A 26,482-nucleotide genomic window follows, 5' to 3' on the forward strand; every position below is an offset into this window, starting at 1 on the left:
ACAAATGAATAAAGTTTTAATTTAATTTTCGCCTTTTTTTTGTGCTTCTTCTCAACTTCTTCTACCGTTTTTTCGTGTTTTTCTTTTTGCGCCTCCTTGTCTGCGGCTCTTCTTCTGCAGCGCAACCAATAGTAATAAAAAAAAATTATAGACACCGCTTCATATGAACTTTTTCCTCAATACAACGAACTTTCTATACACTTAAATATTTTGAGAGACTTTACTTTTTATTTAAACTTGTTTGAAAGAGAGTTGGTAGTATAATCAGGGCACAAAATAAGTATCTGGGACTGTGGAGAATATTGGCAATACTTTTAACAAATTGTTTTAATTATATTACAGCCAAATTTTAGGTAAAGAGTTACAAAATAAGTCTCTACGTGAAGATATATGTAGTATATATCTTTAATTAACACCTGGGAGATTTCTCCCATATATATCTAAAGTGTAGCGAATTGCTGTATCCTGGGCAAAATAGTTTATGTTGAAGAAAAAAACATAAAAATATACAATTAACTTGTCTCTTTGCGATTGACCGAGGTGTATATAAGTACGAAATTATGAACCTAAATTTTTAAATACTGTCAAAATGTTTAACACTACATTAATGGAGTTTGAATTGTGATTCAAATCGGATCCAAGGACTTAAAAGCGAAAATATTTTTACCGCTAACTCAAAATTCTCTATCAAGTATGAGCAACATTTTTTAACTACAGCACTTTTTAAAAGCGTTTAAAAACTTTTCCAAAATTATGTTATTTGACTGACTATTGCATAGTTTAGGGGGCATAATTTATCCATTTATTATAGGTATAATTATGCCCCCTAAAGTATGCAATAGTCAGTCAAATAACACAATAGGTATATGATTCAGTGATTACTATCAGCTTTTATAGTAATTGAAAATTTTTCAACAATTATTTGATAGAGTATCTGAAATAAATATTGTATTGCCCTTTCTCATATTTCTTTGTGAATGATGAATACCAAACATTTTCAAAACAAAATCATAAAAACTGTATATTATTAAATCAATATTAAGTAAATACGTAAAACTACTTTTTATCCCACAAAGAATACCCACAAAATGTATGTACATATGTGAAATTTTCACATTTTCCTTATGTATAAAAATAGTTTGTTTTGTTTGAGTTGCTAAATGTTATTTCTGTTGTTAGGTCACCTTTAGAGTTTCCTCATTGCCCATGTTAGTAAATTTATCAAAACAAAAAAATGTTTCAATCGTTTGTTTCGAATATCGCCCACGGCTTTGGCCCGAATTGAATTTATAGTGTTATGTCAAATTGACAAAAGCGTTATAGGCAGATATTTATTATCAAATATTTATCAACATAATGCAATTGATTAAATTATTATTTACACGTTTTAACATATTTTCACTCTCTTTCTTTCTCCCTTCCTTTATTGATCCAGGGTGACTGGTGGCTGGCACGAAGCAAGAAAACAAGACAGGAAGGTTATATACCGTCAAATTATGTGGCCAAATTGAAATCCATCGAAGCTGAACCGTAAGTAAATTTACTTTTTTTTTTTATTTAGAATTGTTAATTGTTTATGTAAATAAATATATAAATAATATAATGAAAACCAAAAAAGTAGGCCATAATTGTATGTGCCACAATATAAGCCGAAAAGTATGCTATAAATTATAAAGTTTTCAATTAACATTTCTCTGTTAATTCAGTTTTGATTTTTATCAAAGTTGGAAATTAAGTTTGAATAATTTGTTTTATTACAATAATTTTTATTGATTTGTTTAGATGTATAGTTTAAATAGTTTGCAATTTTGAGCATTTTATGAATAGTTTCTAATTAAAGAAGTGCTCTCAGTATGGGCTTAAATTTGGCACAAAGTCCTTTTCCTGGCCTTGTTGGACCGTCAAGTGCTTACATACTTGGGCTTTAAGCCAAATTTTTTATAACATTTAGAGGGTTCACCCAAGTAAGTCAATTTGGTTCACTTTTTCAGTAGCCATTACGACCTCACTACAAAAGGCTAAAATATATGTTTGCAAGTTTATGACCTAAATTGAACTTTCTTTCTGGGAAGTTAACAATTTATTATGGCACTTATTATTTCTTCCCCTCTTAGACTACTGTTCCATATAAACGTTTCCACGAACTTTTTAGGTGATCTTTAAGAAAACAGATAATAAATAAATATAATATATAGAGCTTTAGTTTGCAAGTACTTAAAAATTAACATCTTATTTTGTCACCCATAATAGGAAAACGAATAAACCTTTAAAGTGCTTTGCACATTGAGTTATTAGTTGATACCTTTATAAATATAATTTTTCCGGTTTCCAATTATTTAATTATTAATTCGATTATAATCTACAAACCTTAATACTTTTATTTAAACTTTTCTTTTTCCTTTTTTCAAAGAGAAATGAAAACATCTTTGAAGTTTTTCACTTTTGATGCTTTCTTAACTTTAATTCAAAAAATATTTGTTTATTTTTTAAAATTTACAATACTTATATAAGATAAGAAAAGATAAACTTCTGTTAGACAAAAGAAAGTATCCAGTTCTTAGCCAAAATAATTAAAGATTAATTAGTAGAAAAAACAGTTAAAGATATTCACTATATTCACTAACTTTGAGTAAAAAAATGTGAGTTCTGCAGAAATTATTAAAATTTGTTTAGCCTTCCCAACTAAAAACGGCGACCTCACCTATAAAATACATCGAAATAAGTTAAAATTATAAATAGTTGGTTATTGTTATTGTTTTGGGGTATTGGCTCACATCTCTTTTATCGTTTATTGCATCTTGTGTTAATGCTAGTTAATGTGGCGCCAATATATTTGCATATTGATGAATACATATAAACTCATCTGCTTTATTATTGTGAGTTTTTCTCTCTCGTGTCGGATTTTGTTTTTTTTTTTTTTGCGGAATTTCAATGATGAGATTTCTTTTTGTGCAGAAAATCAAAGAAATACAACAAATGCGAAGTTCAAAACTATGTCACTGTAAGGTTTTTAATGCGTATGTTGATAAATGAATATACAGGGTGCTCTTAAAGTTTAAACATTTTAGAATTTAGTTAAGTTTCTAAACTAATTAGGTAATCAAAGCAGAAAATGTAGCCTAATATCAATGCATATTTTCTAATTTATATCGTGTGGCCACTACCTTGTTCAAAAACCATTAAAAATTTTATGATCAACCTTACAGCTGTAAGTAATTGTTATGTGACAACTAAATGGCGACTTTTAAATACCCTGCAACGAGGTGTAAGGTATATAAATTTAAATGACACAGTTGTTACATGTTGATTCAGAAGGTAAGGGCAGAAAAGTCTTCTTATTCACTCACCTTTGGCTGCTCCCTATATACCCTCTCTTAGGGCCTACGAGTACAAAGTATCTCACTTCAAAGTGAGACACTTCATAAACAATTCGACAGTTACATTTGATTTTCCATTTGGTAAATATTGTATTCTATTACAATACGAAATCATTACGTATTTTTCATGATAAATCTATTTAGACAAATGTTCTGTTTATTATTTTGCCCAGACAATGATGATTTTACGAGTTTAAGTCAAATTTTGTATGTTTTTTTTTGAGTGCGTGTCAATGTCAAGTGCATTAGACTTGACCCAATTTCGAGGTAAGACTGTTTAATTGCTTTCTACCTCCACTACCCCCCTGCCGGCCAATTCATTCAACAGGAAGTTATTTTAAGAAACTTTGACACACATTCCAATGAAGTCCCTTCCCCCCCTTGATCACACAAGCTACTCCACCCTAAGTTGTCACGAAGAGAAATGCATTTTTATACAAAAATCGAAAATCAAAAAAGAAAAATAAAAACAAAAAGCTGCATAAATTTAGAGATAACCAGAGGCAGACAGAAAGAGAGAGAGAGAGCGTAAAACATAAGGGAAAAGTTCAAAAACCGGTAAATCACATGTAAAAACAACAAAAACGACAAAAAAAAGTTAAAATCATCATTGAAGTCATTAATTAAATTTATCTTACCAGCCCTCTCCTTCTTGGGCTCTCTCTCTCCTTCACTCATTCACTCTCCCATTCACATCTGTGTATAACTGTAAACGTATTGGCAGCAGGCACTTGAATTTTTTGGGCCTGGCCAATACAGTCTGTTTTTTTTTTGTTTGTGGCTTTTGCTCGATTTCAGCTTGAAAAAATATATAATACATGAAGTGCATAGAAAAATGCATCTCATCTAAGTTTGTTGTTGCCCCAAAATGTGTGTTCAAGGCCATATTATTTTGGCCTAATTGTAGACAATTGTTATAAACTTGGCTTACCCCCAGCCTTCTCTTTTGCCCCTTAATTGTTTGGCATAAATCTTTTGGCATTAAGTCAGTAATCTCAGCCCAACAAAATCTGCGTGTAATTTCTTTTTATTTATTTGCAATGCAATAAATTGCCTTCTCTCCTTCCCCCCGGCGGCCCTCTTCCCTTTTTCTCTTCTCCTTAATAACTGTTAACATGAAATGGCTGCTGCTTTCTTTCCCAAGGATGCTTCATACTTCAATTTTTAACTTTTCTGAGAAGCATCTTTGCTTAAATTTTGGTTGGACTTGTTGTTTTTGCTCTTTTGGTCATTGCACAATTTAAGCTGAATCTTAAGTTGATGACGCGTTGACTTTTTTTTGTTTTCTTTATTTGCAATATTGGTTTTAATTTCTCGAGACCCATTTGTGGTAGACAATGTTCGAGATGGGCGCGTGATTAAAGAATCATCGTTTCAGAGATAAAAAATATAGTTCTCTTAAATGTGTGTATATTTCTTCTTAATAAACCATTAAATTTTCAACACTTTCACATAATGCAATTGCAATTATGTAATTTACTTTCTCCATTGATTATTTCTTGCCCGATTTCTTTATGCCGCCACCAACTAGAGGTCCCTTTTTGCCAGCACTTGCCTTGGCAGCTTCCAGAGCCTTCTCCTGTTGTTTTTGCTTTAGCTTAAATGCCACATCATCTTCATCGAGATCCTTGGCTTCTTTCTTGGCCGCTTTCAAGGGTTTCTTTTTGCCACCTTCACGTCCCGACATTTTGGTTTTATTTCTGTAATGTTGCTTTTGACTCCAATCTCAAACAATATTTTTGTCTATTGAACTGAAATATATAAACATTCGGAAATTGGCCTACTAGATTGAGTAAGAAAACTAAGATGGCTCAGTTATATTATTTTTTCAATTCTATAAAATATAGAAAAATACTAAATTGCTTATAAGGTAACTAGGGGTTTAATGTTATTATCCTATCGTCTGTTTATAATGCCTACCATCTAGCATTTGAAAGATTGTCTTAACAGAAATTATCTTGATGTGTAAAAAGTAAGAAAATAGTTTTATTTTCTTACTTTTTTAAACCCGACATGAAAAACATCGCTTCGCATTAAAATACGACTTGAAAAAGAATAACTGTGTATCAAAATAAGACTCTAAAAATGAGTATAGGCCATGATTAAAAATTTGACTCAAGAATGACTTGCTTATAATACAACACAAGATTCCAAGACCAAAAACCTAGTCGTTTTACTCAAAAACAGTCAAAAATGATTAAACGATTTATTTAATCTCGTCGCTAGGCTACTCTTTCTTTCGATTAAAGACTCATTAATGATTAGATAATGAATTTATTAATGGCTATTTAGTTAAAACCTCGTTAAACTATAAAAAGATTCGTTTGAGAGCGGAAATTCTGTAAAATGCTGAGAAAAGTCTAAAACATATTTCTAAGTATGAGAGGGATCATATAGAACATAGCCATAGTTAATAAAGGATACAGAAACAAAGTTCTTAGTTGAAACGTAAAGTTCTTAGCTAGATCACATTAATGTGAGATTTTTTATTTTTCTTAAACTCACTTTTAACTCACTTAAACTTTTTCTTCTTAGAATAAGGATATAGGAATATAAAATTTCGGCTCTTTAGCTATCAGAATTTTCTTTACATTTTCTTTAAAAATTAAAACAGTTTGGAAACAAAATTCTGATAAAAGAAACATTTTCTATTACTTACTTTCACTAACAATCTTTTCGGTCTTATATTTAATTTTAGACTTAAGGGAAAAATAATATTTAATTAAAATGAATCGATTTTAGGTCAAAAGTAATAAATTATTTTAGACCAATTCAAACTTGTTTCTTCCATGTTGTTTGATAATATCTGTTATATGAGCCAAACATTCAACGACTTGCAACAATTTCCCGTATATATGCAGTTCCGTGGCCTGTCATAAAAGAAAATAAAACAAAAAATTTCTTATGCATATTTATGGCTTTCGTTTTGAAATGCATTGCAAAATGCAGCAGACAGCTTTTCCCCCGAAAAAAGGGAGTGAGTGGTGGGAGTGGTCAGAGTTCATAGGCAAGTCAGTCTCTCTCTGTGTGTGTATTGACCAATCTCCTGAATTTCTCTATCTATTTAGGTCAGAGGGGAGAAGCAGAAGGGTATTAACAGCAGCAGCAGCAGCCAGCGCATTGAACCTCCAATGACGTCAATGGCTGCGAATTCGAATATGAAGACGAGGTTAAATGTTGATTTTAATTCAAGTGAATTTCAGTTTGGTTTTTGTTAAGAGGGGGGAAATACCTGTACAGCTGTTTCTGTTTTCAGTTTGGTTATTTTTTTCGTATTTCTTTTTTTTTGACAACTTCCGTTGATTGTGGGAAAAATAATGGCATTTAAAACGAAAACTATTTGCCAATGTGCTAAACGTATTCGTCATAAATACGCAAATGACCATTATCGGGGCACATAAATCGCTAATAAATATGCCTTGATGTCACACTGTACAGACGGACTAACAATGAGTTCCAAATCTATAGGATCGGAAGTTCTTTTCACAGTTGTAGCGCAATGAACCCGAGTCAATCGGAATCGCAATCGACCGACCAACCAACAGACCAACATTTAATAAACGCAAATAAAAGATATATTCTATAGACATACATATGTAAAAATCAAAAAACAAAAAGCCACCTACAAACCTCAAATTCCATAAAGAGGTTTCATCGTTTTCCATCAATCCATAAATCACCGCAAGTCAAAAAAAGAATCCAAATTGACAGCAATCAAGTGTTTTCGCTTTTTTTTTTTATTAATACCCTGTAGATAAATTATCAAAGTGGTATATTTAGTGGTATATAACCCATGAGATATATGAATTTTATGCAATAATTTATACAATATTATTATTTTAAGAAATCTGTATATTCGGCTCAGTAATTTTAGTAATTTTCGATGAAAAGCTTTTGTCAAAATTCATCATAAAACCTTTTTGAGGCTACATAGAGATGAAATTTATCATAAATTATACGAAACATTTGACATTTCCAGACCCCTGGACTTCCTCGCTAGATTCGTCCATGATGTTAAGGTCTAAGAAACTATAATCCATAATATTTCATTCATAATCAGTAAGGTAGAAAGGGATCAAAGACTTTTAGAGTAGACTTCTAATGCATTATATCATTTACTGTTCAATTGACCCTTTTTATAAGTTTTTAAGACAATAAACTTCATCGAAATTGTTTAAATAATGAATATTGGCGTTAGAGAACTGAAATTTTTAAAACAAACTAAAACGAAAAGATACACTTGTAAATGAACATTACCAATATGAAGTTAACACTCAATTAAAATCATTTTAATACATAAATTCGTAAGCTTAAAGCTAAAAACCTCAAACGGGGTATCTTAAAGTCGTTTTTACTCCCGATTTCGAATGTGTTAAATTTATTTTGCGTATGTTTGCAATTGAAATGCGAAACTCATGCAACTTAAAATTGCAAATTGAAATAATGAAACAATTGCGATTCTATTGTGATTATTGATTTTGTTTTCATGATAGTGTTATATAGACGACGTCGACGACGACGATGATGATGAGAGTTGATATGTGTATTTATATAACTATTTTTTTTTGTTGTTTTTCGATTGATATCGATTTAAAGCTTCATCTTCCGATCCGATCCGGAAGACGACATTAGACGCACACACACATATACACACAGCTCTGGCTGTGAAATTGTCGCAGCGAAGTGAGTTTCATTCTGATGCGATGTTTGTGTGATTTTATTTTTTTGTTTGGCAAATTTCAATGTCAGTGGGCAACTAATTCATTGTATGCATATTAATTTTTCCTTTTTTTTTTCATCATTGTGTGTTTAATTTAATAATTTAATCGTAAATCGTTGGTAGCTAGTGCAAAATGACAAAATTATTGAAATTTTATCGAAAATAGCTTTTGATCTTCTACCCAAATTAGTCTTATATCTCAATTGAAATAGTAATAATTTAAGATCAAATTTTTATTTAAGCAGTAAATTTTTTTTTCTACTTGAAGTATTAAATCAAAGTAAACCGAAAATTCACCTATATTTATTTTTTATCGTTTGACATTGTTAAGACTTATAAGGGAATGTTGTGCGAGTCGCAATATTAATATTCGGACATTGATTTTTTTAAGCTTCGTAAAAAATAAAAAAAAAACTTTTTACATTTACTTTGTTTACATGTGAAGTTTTTAATATTAAATGTTAAAATTTAATTAAATGCTTGCATTTCCTGCTCTGTAAATTTTTGACTTTCAAAAAGTTCTCCCTGTCAGTAACTATGGATTAATCTAATTTGATCAACGCAAGTCAGTTACATACATATGTACATACATATATGGCATTTAAAGTTTAAATTGATTACTTTTTATTTTCATTACTTTTTCTTAAACATGTAACCCTTTGAAATTCCCTAGCTAAATATGGGAATGTTTATTCAGTATTAGTATATGTTTGTGTTTTAGATTTATTGTAAAAAAAATCTAGATTTTTTTGATGATTAAACTTTGTAATAAACTTTAAACTTTGTAAATAAATTTCTTAAAAATATTTAAGGCTTTTAGACGAATTTTCAGTGTAATCATTACTTAAATTACTTAAACTAGTTGAGAATTACAACTTAACCTATAAACATGAAATTGTGCGGTAGTTTTCTTTCTTTTCTCTATTCTTTGTTTTTTGGTCATGATTTCAAAATCGAGTATAAAGTATAACAAATGTATACTAAATAGAGCGAGTAGGCTACCTCCAACAACTCGCAGAAACTGTACTTAAAATATAATTTTATTAATTGGACCAAGTAAAGCGCGCAAGTTGTTTTAAAAACTGCATACCAATTGCTCTACTTAAAAAAGCCAAAAAGATGTTAAGATATCAGAAGACTTAAAAACGACTTGGGATTTTTTCAAATTAATTGATATTATGTGGACACGTGACACATTAAACTTCTATATAAATAACGGCATTTGAAACTTACCCAAAAAAGATTTTTATTATTATTTGACTTCTAAATAACTTACTAAATTGAGTTTTGCTGTTTAATTTTGTAGACTACGCAAAACAAATTCAAATCAAGTTTTATTTATTATGTTGTTTTGCGGTACTTTTTTCGTTTTTAATATAAAGTGCATTAAGTAAATAATTGTTGAATTTGGTTTTGCTTGTTGTCAGTTGAAAATGCTATTGAACATGAAGTGTGGATGACAGCAGCGAAGAGAGTCATTGAACCCCTCTTTCTCTCTCTTGTATTGTTATCATCAAAATCATCATACTATACATACACATATATATTATATATTATATTGTTTTATTGGGTTATGCATAAATGTTTATATGAACTTTTTATTTTGTTTTGTCGAATCGTTTCAATTCATGTTGCGTTGTTGTCGTGACACGTTGTTGACAACAACAATAACAGCAACAGCAGCAAGCGAAATGTGTGTTCAATATTCAATAGAAGACAATTGTTTAAATAATTTGTCAGCAACAGCAGCAGAAGATACAAATTGTATATATTTATGTACTTACCCAGAGCAATGCTCTTGCAGAAGGCCAAAAATAGAGCATTATTATTTAGACATTATTAATAAATAAATATTTATTTCATTTAGCTGGAAAACAAAAAACACACACACACGCACAAAAACATTTAACGGTTTGTTGTTAAAACGCTAAATTTTGCACAGGAAGCAAATATAAACAGAATTTTTACGAGCATGAGTTTTTTTTTTGTTTTTTACAACAACTAATTAACAAATTAAACGGAAGGCAAACTAATTGAGATATCAAAATTGTCTTTACAGTTAGAATGAGTTAGACTAATGACAGTCGAGTGAAAGAGGGGGGGATTTAGTAGTAGAAAGCATTAATTTTAACGATATTTGGAACTTGCTTGCCATTTAATTTGCATTAACTTATAGTGTGCAAGCTAAATATTCCCGATGACCTTTAATTAAGTAATCAGAAAAGGTGGCTAAATTGGTGCTGATTATGTATATTCACGAGACGTAACAGTTTTACATTCAACTAAGCATTTGTCTACAAAGTTTTAGAACCAATGATGATGGGAAACTTTTTTGTTTTTTTAACAAGACGTTCCTTTAGTTTTGGTCAGTAATCCCATCTTGTTTTGTTAAATTGTAAGTTTGATATGGATGGATATCATATCCTATTAGGTACTCAATAAAAAGACAATATTTGTCGCATCATTTTTAAAGATTTGGTCAAGTATAATTTCTGTTTGATTCATTTTGCACATAAACCTGAAAAACAAAAAGAGTGGTATATTTTTATTTTATGTTTTTAATTGTAATTACGTGAATCATATTTGTTCATATAGACTTAGCCTTGTGGTTAGTAATCTTATTTTTGTTTAGGTCTAGTATTATTACTTTGTACAACATTGTAATTAATTAAACATCATATTAATGTTATTATTTGTTCATATTTATAGTTACATACAATTTTCAAAAGGCACTAATTCTGATATCAAAACTATTTAAAAACGAGTTCGAAATTAATTCCTTAGAATTCTTAATCAAAGAACGTCTCAAAGGATATTTTCATGTATTACAATTTTTTTGATAATCTTTAAGAAATATAATTATCAGTAAGTATTATTAAACTAAGGCTGAGGCGGTCAGTTGACGAAACAGTAGGATTACCAAAATACCCTTTAATGAGCAAATATATAAAAAAGGATGTTTTAAGCCAGAGATTCTCTTTTAAGTTAGAACAAAATTTCAGCCTGAGGCTCAAGAATACCTTAACCACGAAATAAAGCTCAATCAATTTAACAGATAAAGTAGAAAAGGGAAATCAAATTATATTTATTTTCCAATTTGCTAGAATAATCTATATATGTATACTGGTAATTCTAAATGTAGTCTTCTTTAGTAATTTAATAGTTAAGAAGTATTTTCAACACATTCTTTTGCAAATGAAGCATTTTGATAACTTCAGAATTTACTGGAGTTAAAGAAGAATAAACTACTGGAATAAACTACTGGATTATTTACAGAGTCTTTCATTTCTTATACTTAAAATGTTTATTTGGCTTTACGATTTTGTTTAACTTTAAGTTTATTTAATACAAAATGTTTATAATATTATTTTTTTCTTTCTACTTTCAGGTAAGTTATCTCTAAACAAAGTCTAATGGAAAATACTTTTAACTTGGAATTTACTTTTGATGATGGTAATATGATAGGCTATATTAAGCAATGGCTGGGATGCAATTCTCTGCAAACCTCCTTTGGCCATAAACAATACTTTACAGAAACCATAAATTTTCAGCTGAAACGTAGAGTTGATGTTGCTGTGTTGGGTTAGTGGTTTATTAATATTCCTTAGACACAAAAGGAAAAATCTACATACTTGTAGTTGTTGTAGTATTTATTATTATTCTCCATTCCTTTGCGAGTTCAATAGCGTTCAGAAGAAGTCATGCGATGACAATATTAGCGGCAATGTTGATTGTTTTGATGGCATTTAAAACTTTTATTTATAAACAAATTAATAATACAACTTTTGACATTTTGTTAACAGCTAATTATACATATATTGCAAGTTGATTTGATCTTTGCAATTAACGCACTTTATAAAAATGACTAATTACTTCTCGTCATTGTTGTTGTTGTTGTTGACGTCGGCATGTAAACTCATTTGTCTTTTAAGAGCCATTTGCTCTCTTTAATACAATCGTAAGAGAAATATCTCTTACTCTTAACTGAGAGATCAGCTGTTGGTTATAATGGTTTCTTGAAGCCAAGCGTGTTAACCAATATTATAAGAGACTACAAGTTAACTTGTTGCTGCAGAAGACCGAAGACCCGAAACGAAGCGAAGCTTGGCTCAAATGGCATACACACACACACATACACTTAGAGTGAACTGAAGTCTCTGGGTGTGTGTGTGTGTGAGCGTTAAAAACCTTTCTATAAAAATTTCATAAACGTATCAGTTGTCTGCGAAACGGTGTACTAAACAGACGTCTAAACGGAAGACGACGACTTCGACAAAAATAATACTACTAAAAAAAAAATCAAATAAAATAAAAAACGACGGGGGAACGGCTAAAACGGTTTCGTATGTAATGCGCGTGTGTATACATATATATATATATACAAATATATCTGTCTATCGATATATACAGAGTAGAGGAAATCAAATTGAATCAATTTGTTTAAGCCTTAGAGAGCTTAGCCTGAAACTTGGCTAAGCGCATGCGCCCAGCTTTATTATACATCGATATCCAAACCGATCTACCACAAAGTGTTAACCTTTGTTCAACTCATTAAGCCAAGTGCATTGTGACGGTGTTTTTTATAGTGTTTTATAAAGAATAGAAAAGAAATTCTAACCAAATAAAAGTTGATATGGATCAGCAGCAGCATCAGCATTAGCGCGCCCATTTCTCATATATAAGACAAGTAACAAAAAAGGTACACAAACTTTTTTTTTCCAAAGTAGCGGCAACTGCGTGTTGCCGCCCCTTTTTTTGGTTATCCAAGTGAGTTTTTGGCGCAGAACTTTCTATTTTCTTTACGGGTTTTGTGTTGGTTTGGCTTTTTAGAATTTCAAACAAAAAATCAAACCAAAGGTTCCTGGCTCGAATACATAATATTATACAAGAAAACAAATTTCATAAGACCAAGGGCCAAGACAAAGAAATGTAACAAAGAGAAGTTAAAGTAGAAGGAGAAGTGGGAGTGGAAGTTTGGAAGGGGGAGGTGGTGCGAGGAGAATTGAGGAATTTCATTCCCTCATTTCCCTACAAACATTTCTTCATGCATATTAAAAACACGTTTTGCAACATTTACCGTTGCTTTTTTTTTTTAGAATCCAGCAACAAAATTATATAAGTCCTATACTCAATTTATATATTTACTTTTATCTTTAACTATGTGCTAAAATGCATTTACCACAAAAATAAATATGAATAAAAGAGACTATGAACTTTAGTTAATACCATTTGGTTTAAACTTTAGTGACTTTTTTGCCAATGTCTTCTCATTGGTTTCAGCTGTTTCGCCAAACCAAAACCCCTACAACGATATCGCATTATATATATGTATATATATATATATAGACTTTACGTGACTTGAACATTGCATTATTTAGCGCATTTTACTGAAATGATCTATGCCTTAATAAATGTGAGTTTATTTTTTTAATTGAGAACTTTTTGCTAGAATAATAGTTGGTCTTATCGTGGCTAAAACTCTCTCTGGTTTTATATTGTCTTTACTTTTGATTTGGCTATAGTTATGGTTATTTTCTCGGCTTTGTCTCTCTGTCTCTTTCAGTCAGTTTGTTTCTCTGCTGGCCCCCATGGCCGTAAATTTCCTGTTGAACGCCCCATATGAGTCATATGGGTACCACAAGCAGCAGAAAAAAAAACGATAAAGATACAGCTATATGTACATATATACATATATATACGTATATTTGTATAGTTCACTTGAAAACACATGAAAATTGCTTTTAAAAAACTCTAAAGAGAAAAAAGCGAGAGGGCAAAAACAAAACAAAAAAAGCGAGTCAGCTCTTAACTTATTGTACTTTTTCGCATAGCTTTTATTATATTACAATTTTTGTTCGAATGATACAGAAAGAACTGAAAAGAAAAAGAATATAAATTCGTTCAATGGTTATTGAGTTGAATGGGCCAAACTTCCTGTTGATTTAAAGAACATTCATATATGAATAATAATCACCGTGTGTGCGTAAGTAGAGAGTCAGGAAAAGCTGAAATGGTTTTTTCTGCCCCTCTTTTTTTTGGCCTTATCCGGTCATCATCAGTTTTTCAGCTTTTTACAGCTCAATCACCCCGGAATTGTAAGCATTAATCTTGACACGAACGTCTTCTGTGATAGAGTTTATATTTTAGTTTCAAATTCCATCGAGTCTGCTTCACAATTGAAGAAAAATAGTTAATTTGTATATATTTTTTGCTTAGTGATCCTTAAGAAGACTACAGGAAAGAGTAACCAAAAAAATGCTGTAGAAAGTGTCATAAATTTTTGGATTATTTTTTTGTCTTTTTGTCAGGACGGAAATTTCCATGATTTAACATATGTTCAGACAGAGTTGCTTTCAATAAAAAGTTAATAAATAAATTTAGCACAATTTTAAGATTCAAAAGGTTGAAATTCTCCTACCCAAAATCTAAAAAGTTTTAGTTTAAAAAGCAATAATTAATTTATTTGTTCAATGTTTGCAGAAATTGCTTAGTTTCATGAAATAAAATGTTAGTATTTTCAAAATCTAAACTATGTGTACAACCTTTCGACAATAAATATTGGTTTCTATATCATTGATTTCCTCTTTAACAAATTTAAATCATAATTTAATAAATATCAAACAAAATTTCAATTGGCACCTCTTGAAATTTCTCAGAATATCTTGGGTTTTTTTTTTATTTTTCTCGTTCATAATTTTGAACTTGTGGGAATTTCCTATGGCGGCTCTTTCCTATAGAGCTCACATCAGTGGAATGATGAGTGATTGCACTTCTTGGGAAGCTCTTCTCATTTTAATTTATAAAAATTTATCTTTCTTATGCTTTGTCTTGCCAAAAACGTTTCGTTTCGCTTATTTCATGCCATGCAGCCAACCAACAAAAACAAAAACAGGTTGTATGTATATATTTTTTACAATTCCTTTTTAGCCATCGCTTTCGATTTTTAGTTCCTCATTGTAATGTGGAATACCACTAGCTCAAAAAACAAAAATGGGAAAAAATGAGTCGAAATAATCATTTTTGTTGTTTCAGGCTCATTAAACAATGTTTTTTCTGGTCTCTGTTTTTTTGGTTTGGTTTGGTTTGGCTTGGTTTGTGTCGTTTTTAAAGCTACTAAATTTAGTAGGTCTTGTGCTCTGGTTACCATTGTGCAATGACCTAAATCATGGGCAACCCAACAAAATCAAAGCCAAAATACATTTAGAGGGGTTTTTTGTTTTTCTTTGTTAATTTGCACATAAATAGAGTTGGGCTTGAACAAAAAAAAAAGGGCAAAATAAAGCGGCGTAAAATAAGAAAAACTGTTTCGTGGTCAGCTTTTATATGACCTGCGAGGCGGCTCTATAGGCAAGAAGGAGGGTATATCAAAATTAGCTTAACTTTAAAAGGGAAGCCGAGGGTAGCTATTTGTTTATCTTACTAGAAATATGTATCCTATCAGTAAATGAACTTACATATATTCTTCGAGTTGCTAAAAATCACAAACATATACCACAATAATGAAAATGACTTAAAAGTCGACTTAAAAGTAGTTTTAGATTAAAGTTAAACCAAATGATAGTTCTCTCAGTAAAAGTCCGTTCTAATGCAAGCTTAATTTTGGTCTTTAAAAGACATTACACTTTTTTTTCAACATCTTCAATCCATTGCAATCGCTTAAGAAGACTAATATAAAGTTTTAAACTCACAATTACATAGATTAGCTTTCGATATCTATAATTCCCGTATTTAGGTTTTATCAGGCTAAAAAGTCAGGAGTTTAATACAAGAAATTAAAACCAAAGTTTTTTATTTAATTTGTGTACATTGTATACTTCAGTTTCACTTCGGCAATCATCTTTAGGGCAACTTTTTTATTTATCCGAAGTGAATAAAAGTATAAGTACATATATAGTATATAGTGAAGTGAAATGAAGTTGACATTGTGGCCCTGTTCAATAAAGGGTAATACATAGTCGTCTCTTTTACGTAAAAGTTGCGTTTGTTTAAACTATTTCTTTTATGCGGAGAAAGTACCAAGTTGGAAATTTAGTCTCTCTCCCTGTCTCTCTCTCATCTACCTCTCTGCCTGTTTCTTCTCTCTTTGACTAATTAGTTGATTATTATTGATTTGAGAAAGGCGTGGTTAGTTTTGTCTTTGATTTTGATGTCTTTTGTTGTTTCATAATGCCAGCAGCCGAAACAGCAACTTTTGCTTGGCAGCAATGTTGCATAGAGTCAGTTCAGAGTTTGAGCCTTGGCAACAAACATTCAAACAACAGACGTTGACAATAGCAACAAAAAAAACAATCAACAACCGCAAAAAGAGTTTATACAAACATGCACATATCTATATATACATAGATGTGTATACATATATACGAAAAAAAAAAAAAAACCGGTTCAAATTGGGTCGTAGTACTTTTGAGTGCAATTGTTACCTTTACTACTCCAATCGCTGCTGCTGCTGCTGCGAGTGCTACTACCAACTCGTGTAGTTGGCCTGAGCTCTCTAAGCTGAGCGTCTCATTATGGTCGTGATTATTATGTTGGTCTTGTTCAATTTTCTTGGCACGCGCTAAGCAAAAAAGCCAAAAAAAAAAAAAAAGGCAACACCTACACATAAATGTGCATTCAATACACTTCGAGTTGTTCGATAAATTGTTTTGTAATTCAATTTGATTATTACCTTAGGTCAGAGCTACTGCTTGGCCTAGCTAACTGGCGGCGTGTGGAGACCCTTTGAGTGACACTGTGAAGCAAAGACCTTCCCTCTGGCTAACCTTGTTGGTTCTAATGCCAAACATTGGCATTAACATTATCATTAGCATTCACATGGACACAGAAAAAAGCCTAGAAACAAATTGTTTATTAAACAACGATTAGCCATTACTCCCTCCTTCCCATATTGAATTTTGCATGCTCATAGCCATTTTACTAACGGTATACATACATATAGACATTAATACACACACTGACTGATCTCCGAGATCACAAGACTCCACTGGCAAGTTCTTTACCCGTTGCACCTTATCAAATTTGTTGTTTATCTCACATTGGGTGGGCCAAAGGGGGCGGCTGGTTGGCTTGTGTTTCTTTCTGGTTCAACAGGTTTTTCATTATTTTTTTTTTGTTTTATGTTTTGTTATTGTTTGGCATAGCAGCTGTTTTCTTTGTTTGAAATTTATGTAAATGAATGTCTAGATATTAGCTACCTTTAAACAAGATAGAGAGAGAAAGAGAGATAAGCGAAATATCTTTGAGTTAATTTAAACTTTGAACCAAATGCAAATGAACTAAGGAAAAGTCTATAAAAAAACATGAATTTAGATATATAATTAGCTACCAATACCAGCTGAAGGTTTTTTTTATTTTATAATATCGCCACATATTTTCGATTACTCATTATGCTGGTTATCGAATAAAAGATTAGAATATGCCTTTTTTTTTTTTGAGAATTTAAATTATTACTAAAATTTTGATATTTTTTTGGCAATACTCCAAAAACTTTCTATAATCTTTTTACATTATCACAAACAAGAAACAAGAATATCCAATCGAATCCTTCGATTTCCGATAACAATATAGCAAAACTAGTTGATAAAATAACGATAACTGCTCTCTGTTAAATTGTTCTCATTTTTGAAAAACTAATTTAATTATAATAATTTGGTTTCACCTTTTTAGCATTCTTAAAAAAGTTTTATTACTTGTTAGTTTCGTTTTCATTATCTAATATAGTTTCTGTGATATGTTAGTGTTTCTAGACTTTAAAATTAGTGTTTTTTTATGACTCAATTAGGTTTATGTTTTTTACGTTTAACAAGTTTTTTTATTGTCTTCATTTGAAATGCCTTTTAAGTATTTCAAATTTAAAAACATTATCATAAGCACAGTAAATTTGTTAAATGGTGTTTCAAATATAGGCTTCATTTAGGCATTGCTTTCGAACCGATTTCAAATCGTCTAACTTTGCAATATTCAAGAAATTAGTATATTCTTTCAAGAGTTTTTAGTTATAGTATAAATATTTTCAATTGGTAATTTTCAAAATTTTATCGGGGATGCAAAATTGCTCATGTTCTTAATAAAACATTTTTTTACTTAAAAACTTGACATGAGTATGAAATTAAAATTATTTCATTAAATACATATATACCTAAGATAAATATTTAGATTAGATTTAAATATATGTTTTAATATTTTAGATTCAATGTTTTGTCATAAACCTTTAAATTAAAATATTCAAAAATTTTGCTTGACACTTAAAAAAATATAAAGATATCTTTTTTAAATGAAAATTTGTACAGGTCCCTAAATATTAAATATATAGTATACATATTCCATTGATTATTTCTCTGTTATCACAACTATGATTTAAAATTTCTATAACTTTTGATCTACATTTTGACATAATCTATGTCCAAATAATGAATTTTAATCATTTGGATTACATCCAACTAATGATGTAAATTCATTTAAAGTTTTAAAAACAAAACATTCTTAACGATTATTGATAAAACTGTTTAGTTAAATTAATATTCTATAAAACATTTCATTCACAAAGTGTATATAAAATTTGGTGAAGCAAGTTTTGCAGAAAACCGCTAAAGATACGATCTTGAACTTTTACTTTTCACGACCAAATGATGAGTCATTAACTCACCAATGTTTGCATAAGATTTTGCTGTTGAACAATTTTCAATAATATTTATTGCTTTTAAAAGAAACTGTGACGCGATGCCTTGATGCAGTTTTTTTTGTTTTTCATTAATTTTGTCGTTTATTTTATTATTGTATATCTACGTATGCGTATGTATGTATATATATAATTTTTGTTGCTTTTCCATGGCCTGACATTGACATTTGCTGATGTTAACCATTTATTGTCTCTGTCTGTTCTATCCCTCACTCTTTCTTTCACACTCAGTGACTAGTCATTGTTACTAGAAGAAGATTTTTGTCTGCTCTACAGGATGTTTACTACTCTACCTACCTAAGCATTTTGTCTCAAGTGTGTGATGGAGGTGGCCGCCTTTGTCGGCTTACCCATAGACCATAACCCCATGTTAAGCCATTTATGGGCAGCATTCGTAAAGCCTTGAATCGTATTTTTCTTCTTTTTTTCATTTCTGTTGACTCTTACATTGAAACTACCAAGTTGGCGTTGCTTCAGTTCAATGGTCAGCAAATTGCCTAGAAGCCACCTTCAACTTCAACTATTGGTGTACACTCGATGTGTACTCTAAACACACATGTTGTTTGGGGTCAATGTATATATCTCGGACACGTATGACATAATTGTTACCAATTGCTGTCGAACAGCTGACAAATTAACAATGAAATTTTCCATAATTTGTCTCCTAATAAAACAATACACACAAAAAACGTAGCGACAACCATAAAACTTGTTTGTTCAGCTGTCAAAATATACAAAAACGAAAAACAAAATGAATCTGCTGTTGTGCTTCTGTTTCATTTTAATAGATAGATAACTAACACCTGGCACCCATGGGGGCATAGGGGTTTCCCTCAATGATAATGTCATAATATGAGGAAGTTTTAAAGCCGCGGATTAGTTGAATGATCTATAGACATACTAACTTAAAACTAGCTAGTAAACCCTAATAAATGTTAATAGTTTTGGGGACTACAGTAAAGTTTTTATCCCAATCCCAAGAAAATTTTATGTCAATTTGAAAGTGAGTCACATTTATTGAAGTGATGTTCGGAACATTTATTATTCGGTTACGTATTTGACAAAGTTGTGTCGATAGATTTGTCGATTTTAAAATAGAGTAAAAGTTAGTTAAATGATAAAATATTAGTTATATTAGTAAAGAACTGTTTTCGAAAGAAAATCAATCAACAGGAAAGAAAATCGCTAATCAATATGTTTGGAATGTATGCTTATAACGATAGACACTAGTCCTGGGTTGCTCTTCAGTGAATGAACAAAAATGAGTTGTGAATTATTATGACCAATATTACAAAAAATCGTATTGATCATCAGGATAAAATTCTGAATGATTATACTGAGCAACTGAGGAGTGAAGTGAACAAGAACAAGTAAAGATGTTTATAAAAATAAGCAATGTTTACCCAACACTAATACAGACACACAAAGCTTTTATTAGTTGTCATGCTAGTAACGGTTAGTACCAATATCGGTTATAAAGATATCACATTGGTGTTCCCTTGAGTATCCGTTAAATTGTCATAGACTGTAGTTTCATATTAGCTTAAAGTCTTCAGAGTAAAATGCCATTCCTTTAACATAAATTAGGCGCAAAGAAAGAGGAAAAGACGTTAATTAAATAAAAACATATGAATATATTTGAGTATTTACTTTTAACCCAAAGAAACTCTTGAAATACAAAGACTCTTTTCTTAAGACCGTGAAAACATTACCGCCAGGTCCTTAATTTTTAAGATTGGCTTGGTAGATATTGAGTAATCTTCTCTGTAAAATAGGATTCTCTACTCAAATAAATCGGATGTTTATATGATGAATATTGGTGTCAGTTTTCGAAGAAGTTAGTTCAGTCCTTTTCTCTTAATCAAAACTAAGTCTTCTCTGTGTTGGAATAGCTTTGATTCGCTAAGCCAAAAATGTAAGCTCAAAAAAAAATTCAGATGTTAGTTCGGCCCTGAATATATCTAATTTTCATTCCTTTAAAAAAAGCAAAAGCTAACCATGTGAATTTTGGATAAGAATAATTTCATTTAAATGTACGACATGTGCTAAACATTTCAAATAACTTCGATGCCAATTTGAATTTGCAATTTGGCACCACAACAAAAAGAAGAAAAGAATTCTCAAGGTTGATGGAATTTGTTACTCTCATTAGATATGATATGATCTATCCAAAATATGTAAATTTACATAAATGAATAATTTTAAAAATATAACTGACGCAATCGTTTTTGCTGGAAGAACCGGAATTAAATTCCAGCCAATATAAACCAAAACTGTCAAAGAATTATAGAAAGCCAAAGCCAAAAAACGAAAACTCACATTGGATTCACTTGTAGTGTAATCGATAGAGATGATTCATGTTGTAGCATTTTCTGTTTTCAGATTGTTGGAAAAATGACTGCCATACCCGTGGTATGGTGTACCGATCCCAATTCGGTTAATAATAAGCCCACAGCATTTGCTCTCCATGGCATTCAGTTGCAGGGGAATGTGACCAAAAAGCAGGTTCATGCCCTACGCGAATTTGTCAATGCGGCGGCTGAGGGACGTCTTATCTTGCCATCGGATGGAACATTTATGCTCCTCGACAGTGGTGTTAGCATTGAAAGCTCCATAATGGCCAAAAAGGAGCAGCCGCAGACACCAGTAAATAAAAATACATATATATTAATGCCAGTGAAGGGATCTTCTTCCTCTTCGGCAACGGCAACGATGCCATCATCAACGATTGCCACACCCTCGGCGGCAGCAGTTGCCGCTGCAGCAGCACAATTGGAATTTCTCTTGGAACCAAAATATTCCTCACCTCCACCATCTATGGTGGATACACATTTGATCAAGGTGGGTGATGATGACGATGAAGAGGAAGAGGGCGGCAACCGACGGAGAGCAGGAGAAGGTGATGCTGATGATGATATTCTATATGAGTTTCTTTGCTGTGCCAAATGCATGAATGAACAGCATGGGGGACAACAACATAACGGTAATTCCTGTGCTGGACGTCGTCTGAAGAGATATCTTCGCCATAGTAGTAAATGCAATTCAGACTATGATTTGGTGGTCAATGACCTACCCATAATTATGGATGATCCTGTATGTAGCATTGCCACAAAATATAATCGACGCCAGCAGCGTTATAAACAATCTGGCACCATATCGATGGGCATTGCCCGCAATCGTCCATCGTCGTCGTCGTCCAGTAACAATCGTCATCACAAATTACCCATGCACAGTGTAAAGATCTTTCATAATCGTAGTGCCAGCAGTAGTAGTTCAGGTAATATAGCCAGAGCTGCAACAAGTGGAGGTGGTGGAGTAGGAGGTGGCGGTGCTGGTGGTGGCGTCGGCGGCGTCATCGTCTCGGAATCGTCGTTGACTAGAGCGAATAGCAATAGCAATGGGGCGTTCAGTTTGATACCGACAGCCGCTCTGTCCACATCAGAGCCGCCGCTTTACGCTGTGGTGAGCAAACGCGAAAAACAACAACGCGAAATTCAAACAAAGACTGAACTAGTAGACAGTGGGAAACAACAACAATTAGAACAACAACAGCAATTGGTAGTGGATGAAATGCCAGCTGTAACTATGCTCGCTGCAGTACCGGAAGAGCCACGTGATTTGATTAGTTTTGACGAGGATGACAATCATCCTCAATCGATTGAAGGTAATTTTCAACAAGACGATGAATGTGATGCTAATATACATCAACATCAACAACAACCACAACAAAATGTTGACCTATTATGCTTACCTAATCAGGATGATGAGGAGCTTTTAGTATTGGCCCAATTGGTTACACCCCCACCAACACCACCAAAACCCCCAAATTCACCTGGTAGTCAAAATTCTAGTCGTAAGACTAGTTTCGATTCCACCTGCACATTAAGTTCCATGGATTCGGGTTTTATGGAAATGCAAAATAAATTAGATGCTCTAGCTGCAGCAGCAGCAGCAGCGGCAGCGACAACAACCGCACCAACAGCAGCAGGAGCAACAACAACGACAAATATTGGCGAGAAAATTGCTCGTCTTAATTATAAAGAATGTTTAACTCAATCGCGAAATCGTCGTAAATCTTATGAAGAGTTCAAAGCCATGTTTAATGCAACGGAAGCAATGGCCAAAGTGGAAGATGACGCAACAACCAACAGCAACACTGTGATACCAACAACAACAACATCATCATCAGCATCATCATCAGCAACAGCAACAGCATTGGCAACATCAGCCGCAGCAACATTAGGGCTTGCCTCCATTTCAGAACAAGAAACCACAAGCGATGAAGGCGGCAAAAGTCTCGAGAGAGTTAAACCGGATTGTGCAAACAAGTTTAAGTCAGATGAAATGGATACCGGCGACGCTGACAATACTGTTGTTGTTGTTGGTGTTGCTGCTGTTGATGGCGATCTAACATTAACCACAGCAGCAACACAGCAGCAGCAACAACAGCCGCCACCACCGACGCCGCCAGCAACAACAACAACAACCACCACCTCCAACACCACAGAGGTTATGCGTAAGAATTCGGATTTTCTATCACAAATTCTTGATCAACAATTTGCGGGCAAAGAGCAGAGAGCCAAGGCACACAAGCGTCGCACATCGTATGAGGAATTTAAGCGTCTGGTTAAGGAAATTCAACCAAGTGAAATGGCGATGGACTCACCGACCGCATTGAAACGGCAGAATTCGCGTCAACGTAAAAGTTTTGCCAGCTACTTTTTACCCAGACGCAACTCTTCGACCAAAGAACGAAAGACTGAACAGAAGCAGAAACACGATCAAGATAAGGAGCCCAAGAAAGATGAGAAAGAGATGGAAAAGATGGATAAAGAAATGGATTTAGAGCAGGAGAAAGAGAATGTTGTTGTTTGTGAGCAGGAGAAGCAACTGCAAGCCTATGTCAAGGGATTGGCGGCACATAAAAGTACCAACTCGCAGCAGTATCGAAAGAATTTTAAAATCTATGATAAATTGGTCTATGGCACTATCTATGATATAATACAGCGTAAAAATGATATTTATCAATTGACCTATCAGAAATATGATAAATATATGACCTATGGCACGATCTATGAGATATTATATCGTAAAACGAATACAACAACAAGCTCCTCCTCAACGTCCAACGCCTCGACCACATCGCTATCATCGTCGTCAACAAACTCGGCCACATGGCAACGCAAAAGTCTTAGTTCCATTTTGGAACGAGAACATGGTAAATCGAATGATGTGATCTATGATATAGTAAAGAAAAAGCAACAGCAACAGCAGAAACAACAACAGTTGCAACGTCAACAAAGTGCTGTGACTATCATTAGCGATGCAGAAAACTCCAAGGCTAGCAGTGCCAATTTGGGACTAATTTATGATATTCTACAAGGAGAGAAATTGGATACCATTGGAGATTTATCAAAGCAGAAGGAGGAGGAGGAGAACGAGGAGCAAAAGGTAAAACCAGTTGCAAAGACAACGCGCTTTGTGGTCAGCCAAGTGGATGAGTTGCCGTCGGCAATGGCAATAACCGCTGAGGCGGAAGCCAACAACAGCAGCGTTGCTCCAAGCAAACAGACGCCAACTCAAACCAAGCCCCATAAAATGCGTCGTCTATCCAATATCCTAAGTTATAGCAAATCAACCCAGCAGCCGGATGATGCCAACACAACAGATGTTGCCCAAGATCAAGTTGATTCCACCAAAAAGAAACGCAGTCAAGCGAAAAGGCGCATTGGTGTGACCAATTTGCTATTGCCACTAGATTCCGAGGAGTTATATACACGGATTATAGCCCAACAAAGGCAGGCAAATGACAACAACAGCGATCCAGAATGCCACCAGCATCATTCGCATCCTCATCATCATTCGTTGATGAAATCCAATTCACTGGATGCCATCTCAATGTCAGTTGTGATATCCCCGCCAGTCACACCCTCACCGCCACGGCCACGTCGCAGTTTGAAGCAACATCGTTGCCTGCAGCAACAGCAACATTTGCAGCTACAGAATGCCACACGTCAACAACAGCAGGCAGCATTAGTGCAAAAGAAAAAGCATTCATTAGACACTTGCCTCATGACGGTGTCAGTGGAGGCCAAACCCCGACAGCCTTTACGTCGATGGTCAAATCAAACGCCGCTTAAATGCAACTGCCCTGAAATGCTTAGCCATCATCAGCAGCAGCTGCAGTTGCAGCAGCAGCAGCAGGATGAAAAGGACTGCACTTGTTTACCCACTCATGCTCTGACATGTGTCATTGAGAAAAGCCGCTCATTGCCCGCCGCCGCCAACTCTTCCTCTGCCATCTCCTCCTTGCATAAGTGTAACCATCTAAGTTGCCACCCAACCACAACAAAATCCAATGGCAGCAGCAGCAGCAAACCCACCAAAAAAGGCAAATCGCGACGACTTTCGGAATTTACGCGCGGTGAATTTTTAAATGAAAAATCGTAAGTTTCTCAGTCTACATTAAAAAATCAATTTGAATGCAATTATTTTACAATATTGAAATGTTTAGAGCACAACAAAATGGGTTTTTTTCGTAGAGGTTTTTTGCTTAATCACTTCATTCAATAATATTTAAGGCCAAATTAAACCCAAATACCTTTTTATGAAAAGCAACTCTTGAAATTTTGACAATCATTTCAGATTTCAGATGCATTCCTTTTGAGATTATTAATCATATTTCTTTTTAACTATGTGATATTTTGTAAGATTTCAAAATAATAAGAATGATAACGTATTCTACGAATATTTTGTTTTAACTGTGCCTTGATCCTCTAGACCACTTGAAAAGTTCAAGTGATGATTTGGCTTTTTAAGAAATTGCTTTTAAAATAATCTCCATGAAATTAATTGTCCAGAAAATAAAAAGAATCTGTCAGAAGCTTAGAAATCTAAAGCTAATCTCATTTTTTTTAGACTACGTCTTTACATTTCATTTATCCTTTTTCTGCTCTGTCTCCCTACCTCCCTCTCTCTCTGTTAACTTACCGTTTTGAAAAACTTGCTTTGCACATATCTGGCCAGACCCATATATTTTCGATACATTTGTATGGTAGTATATGGCGGATTCATTTTTAAGCATCGTGGATCTATATCCAAAATATTTTATTTATTGCTAAATTTTAGCTCAGAAAGTTGGAGAAATATCAATGGAGATTTAATACAAATATCAAATGTTAGTTAATGGTAGTCTAACCAAATATTTTACAAAGCCAGAAAAATATTTTTTGAAAAGGAAATTGTACTTACTTTCAGCCCTTTTTATGGCAATTTGTTAACGTACTTAATAGTTTTATATATATTTAAAAAATTTTATACATTTACTCTTTCCGGTATAAAAAACTTTGTTGTGATTAAGACTTATTTTTTGTTTTGATTCAATGTTTATTTTACAATATTTTGTTTTTTTGTTTTGTCTGTTGGCAACAATTGTGTTTAATTTTGTCGTTATTATGCCAAAATTTTCCACTGGAAGTCATATATGTGTATATCTTTTTTTGGTTGTGTCTGCGTGAAACAAATGCAACAAAACTTCAAGGCCAAAACGTTTCAAATTGGTTCAGTTGTTTTACAAAATTTGCATATCCCTCCCAAACACAAATAACTCAATACACGTGCTGGTCTCAGCGCCACTCAAAAAACACACATACTGAAATGTCGTCCAATATGCTTTACTTTAACAACTTGACGCTCCTCAAACACTAT

General features: G+C 32.8%; 2 protein-coding genes across 6 annotated transcripts in view; one reads left to right on the forward strand and one right to left on the reverse strand.

The window, feature by feature from the left end:
* Positions 1 to 26,482, forward strand: part of LOC6640625 (tyrosine-protein kinase Src42A) — a 46,079-nt gene that overhangs the window by 5,632 nt on the left and 13,965 nt on the right. For 2 of the 5 annotated variants that reach the window (XM_023181989.2, XM_002063084.4), the window contains exon 2: positions 1,436 to 1,530. In XM_023181989.2, the coding sequence (XP_023037757.1) occupies positions 1,436 to 1,530 (95 nt within the window). Of the gene's footprint in view, positions 1 to 1,435; positions 1,531 to 21,157; positions 25,222 to 26,482 lie in introns of those variants that run through there. The other 3 variants (XM_023181987.2, XM_047010208.1, XM_023181988.2) reach the window with 2 other exon arrangements.
* Positions 4,771 to 5,174, reverse strand: LOC6640626 (translation machinery-associated protein 7 homolog). The gene has a single exon (XM_002063085.4). It carries the CDS (start codon positions 5,062 to 5,064, stop codon positions 4,870 to 4,872), a length of 195 nt encoding a protein of 64 aa, XP_002063121.1. The 5' UTR covers positions 5,065 to 5,174; the 3' UTR covers positions 4,771 to 4,869.

Source organism: Drosophila willistoni (genome assembly GCF_018902025.1).
Source record: "Drosophila willistoni isolate 14030-0811.24 chromosome 2L unlocalized genomic scaffold, UCI_dwil_1.1 Seg196, whole genome shotgun sequence".
NCBI classification, from domain to species: domain Eukaryota; kingdom Metazoa; phylum Arthropoda; class Insecta; order Diptera; family Drosophilidae; genus Drosophila; species Drosophila willistoni.

Coding starts and splice junctions, on each gene's coding strand:
- LOC6640626 (XM_002063085.4), bottom strand. CDS start 5,064: ATGTCGGGACGTGAAGGTGGCAAAAAGAAACCCTTGAAAGCGGCCAAG.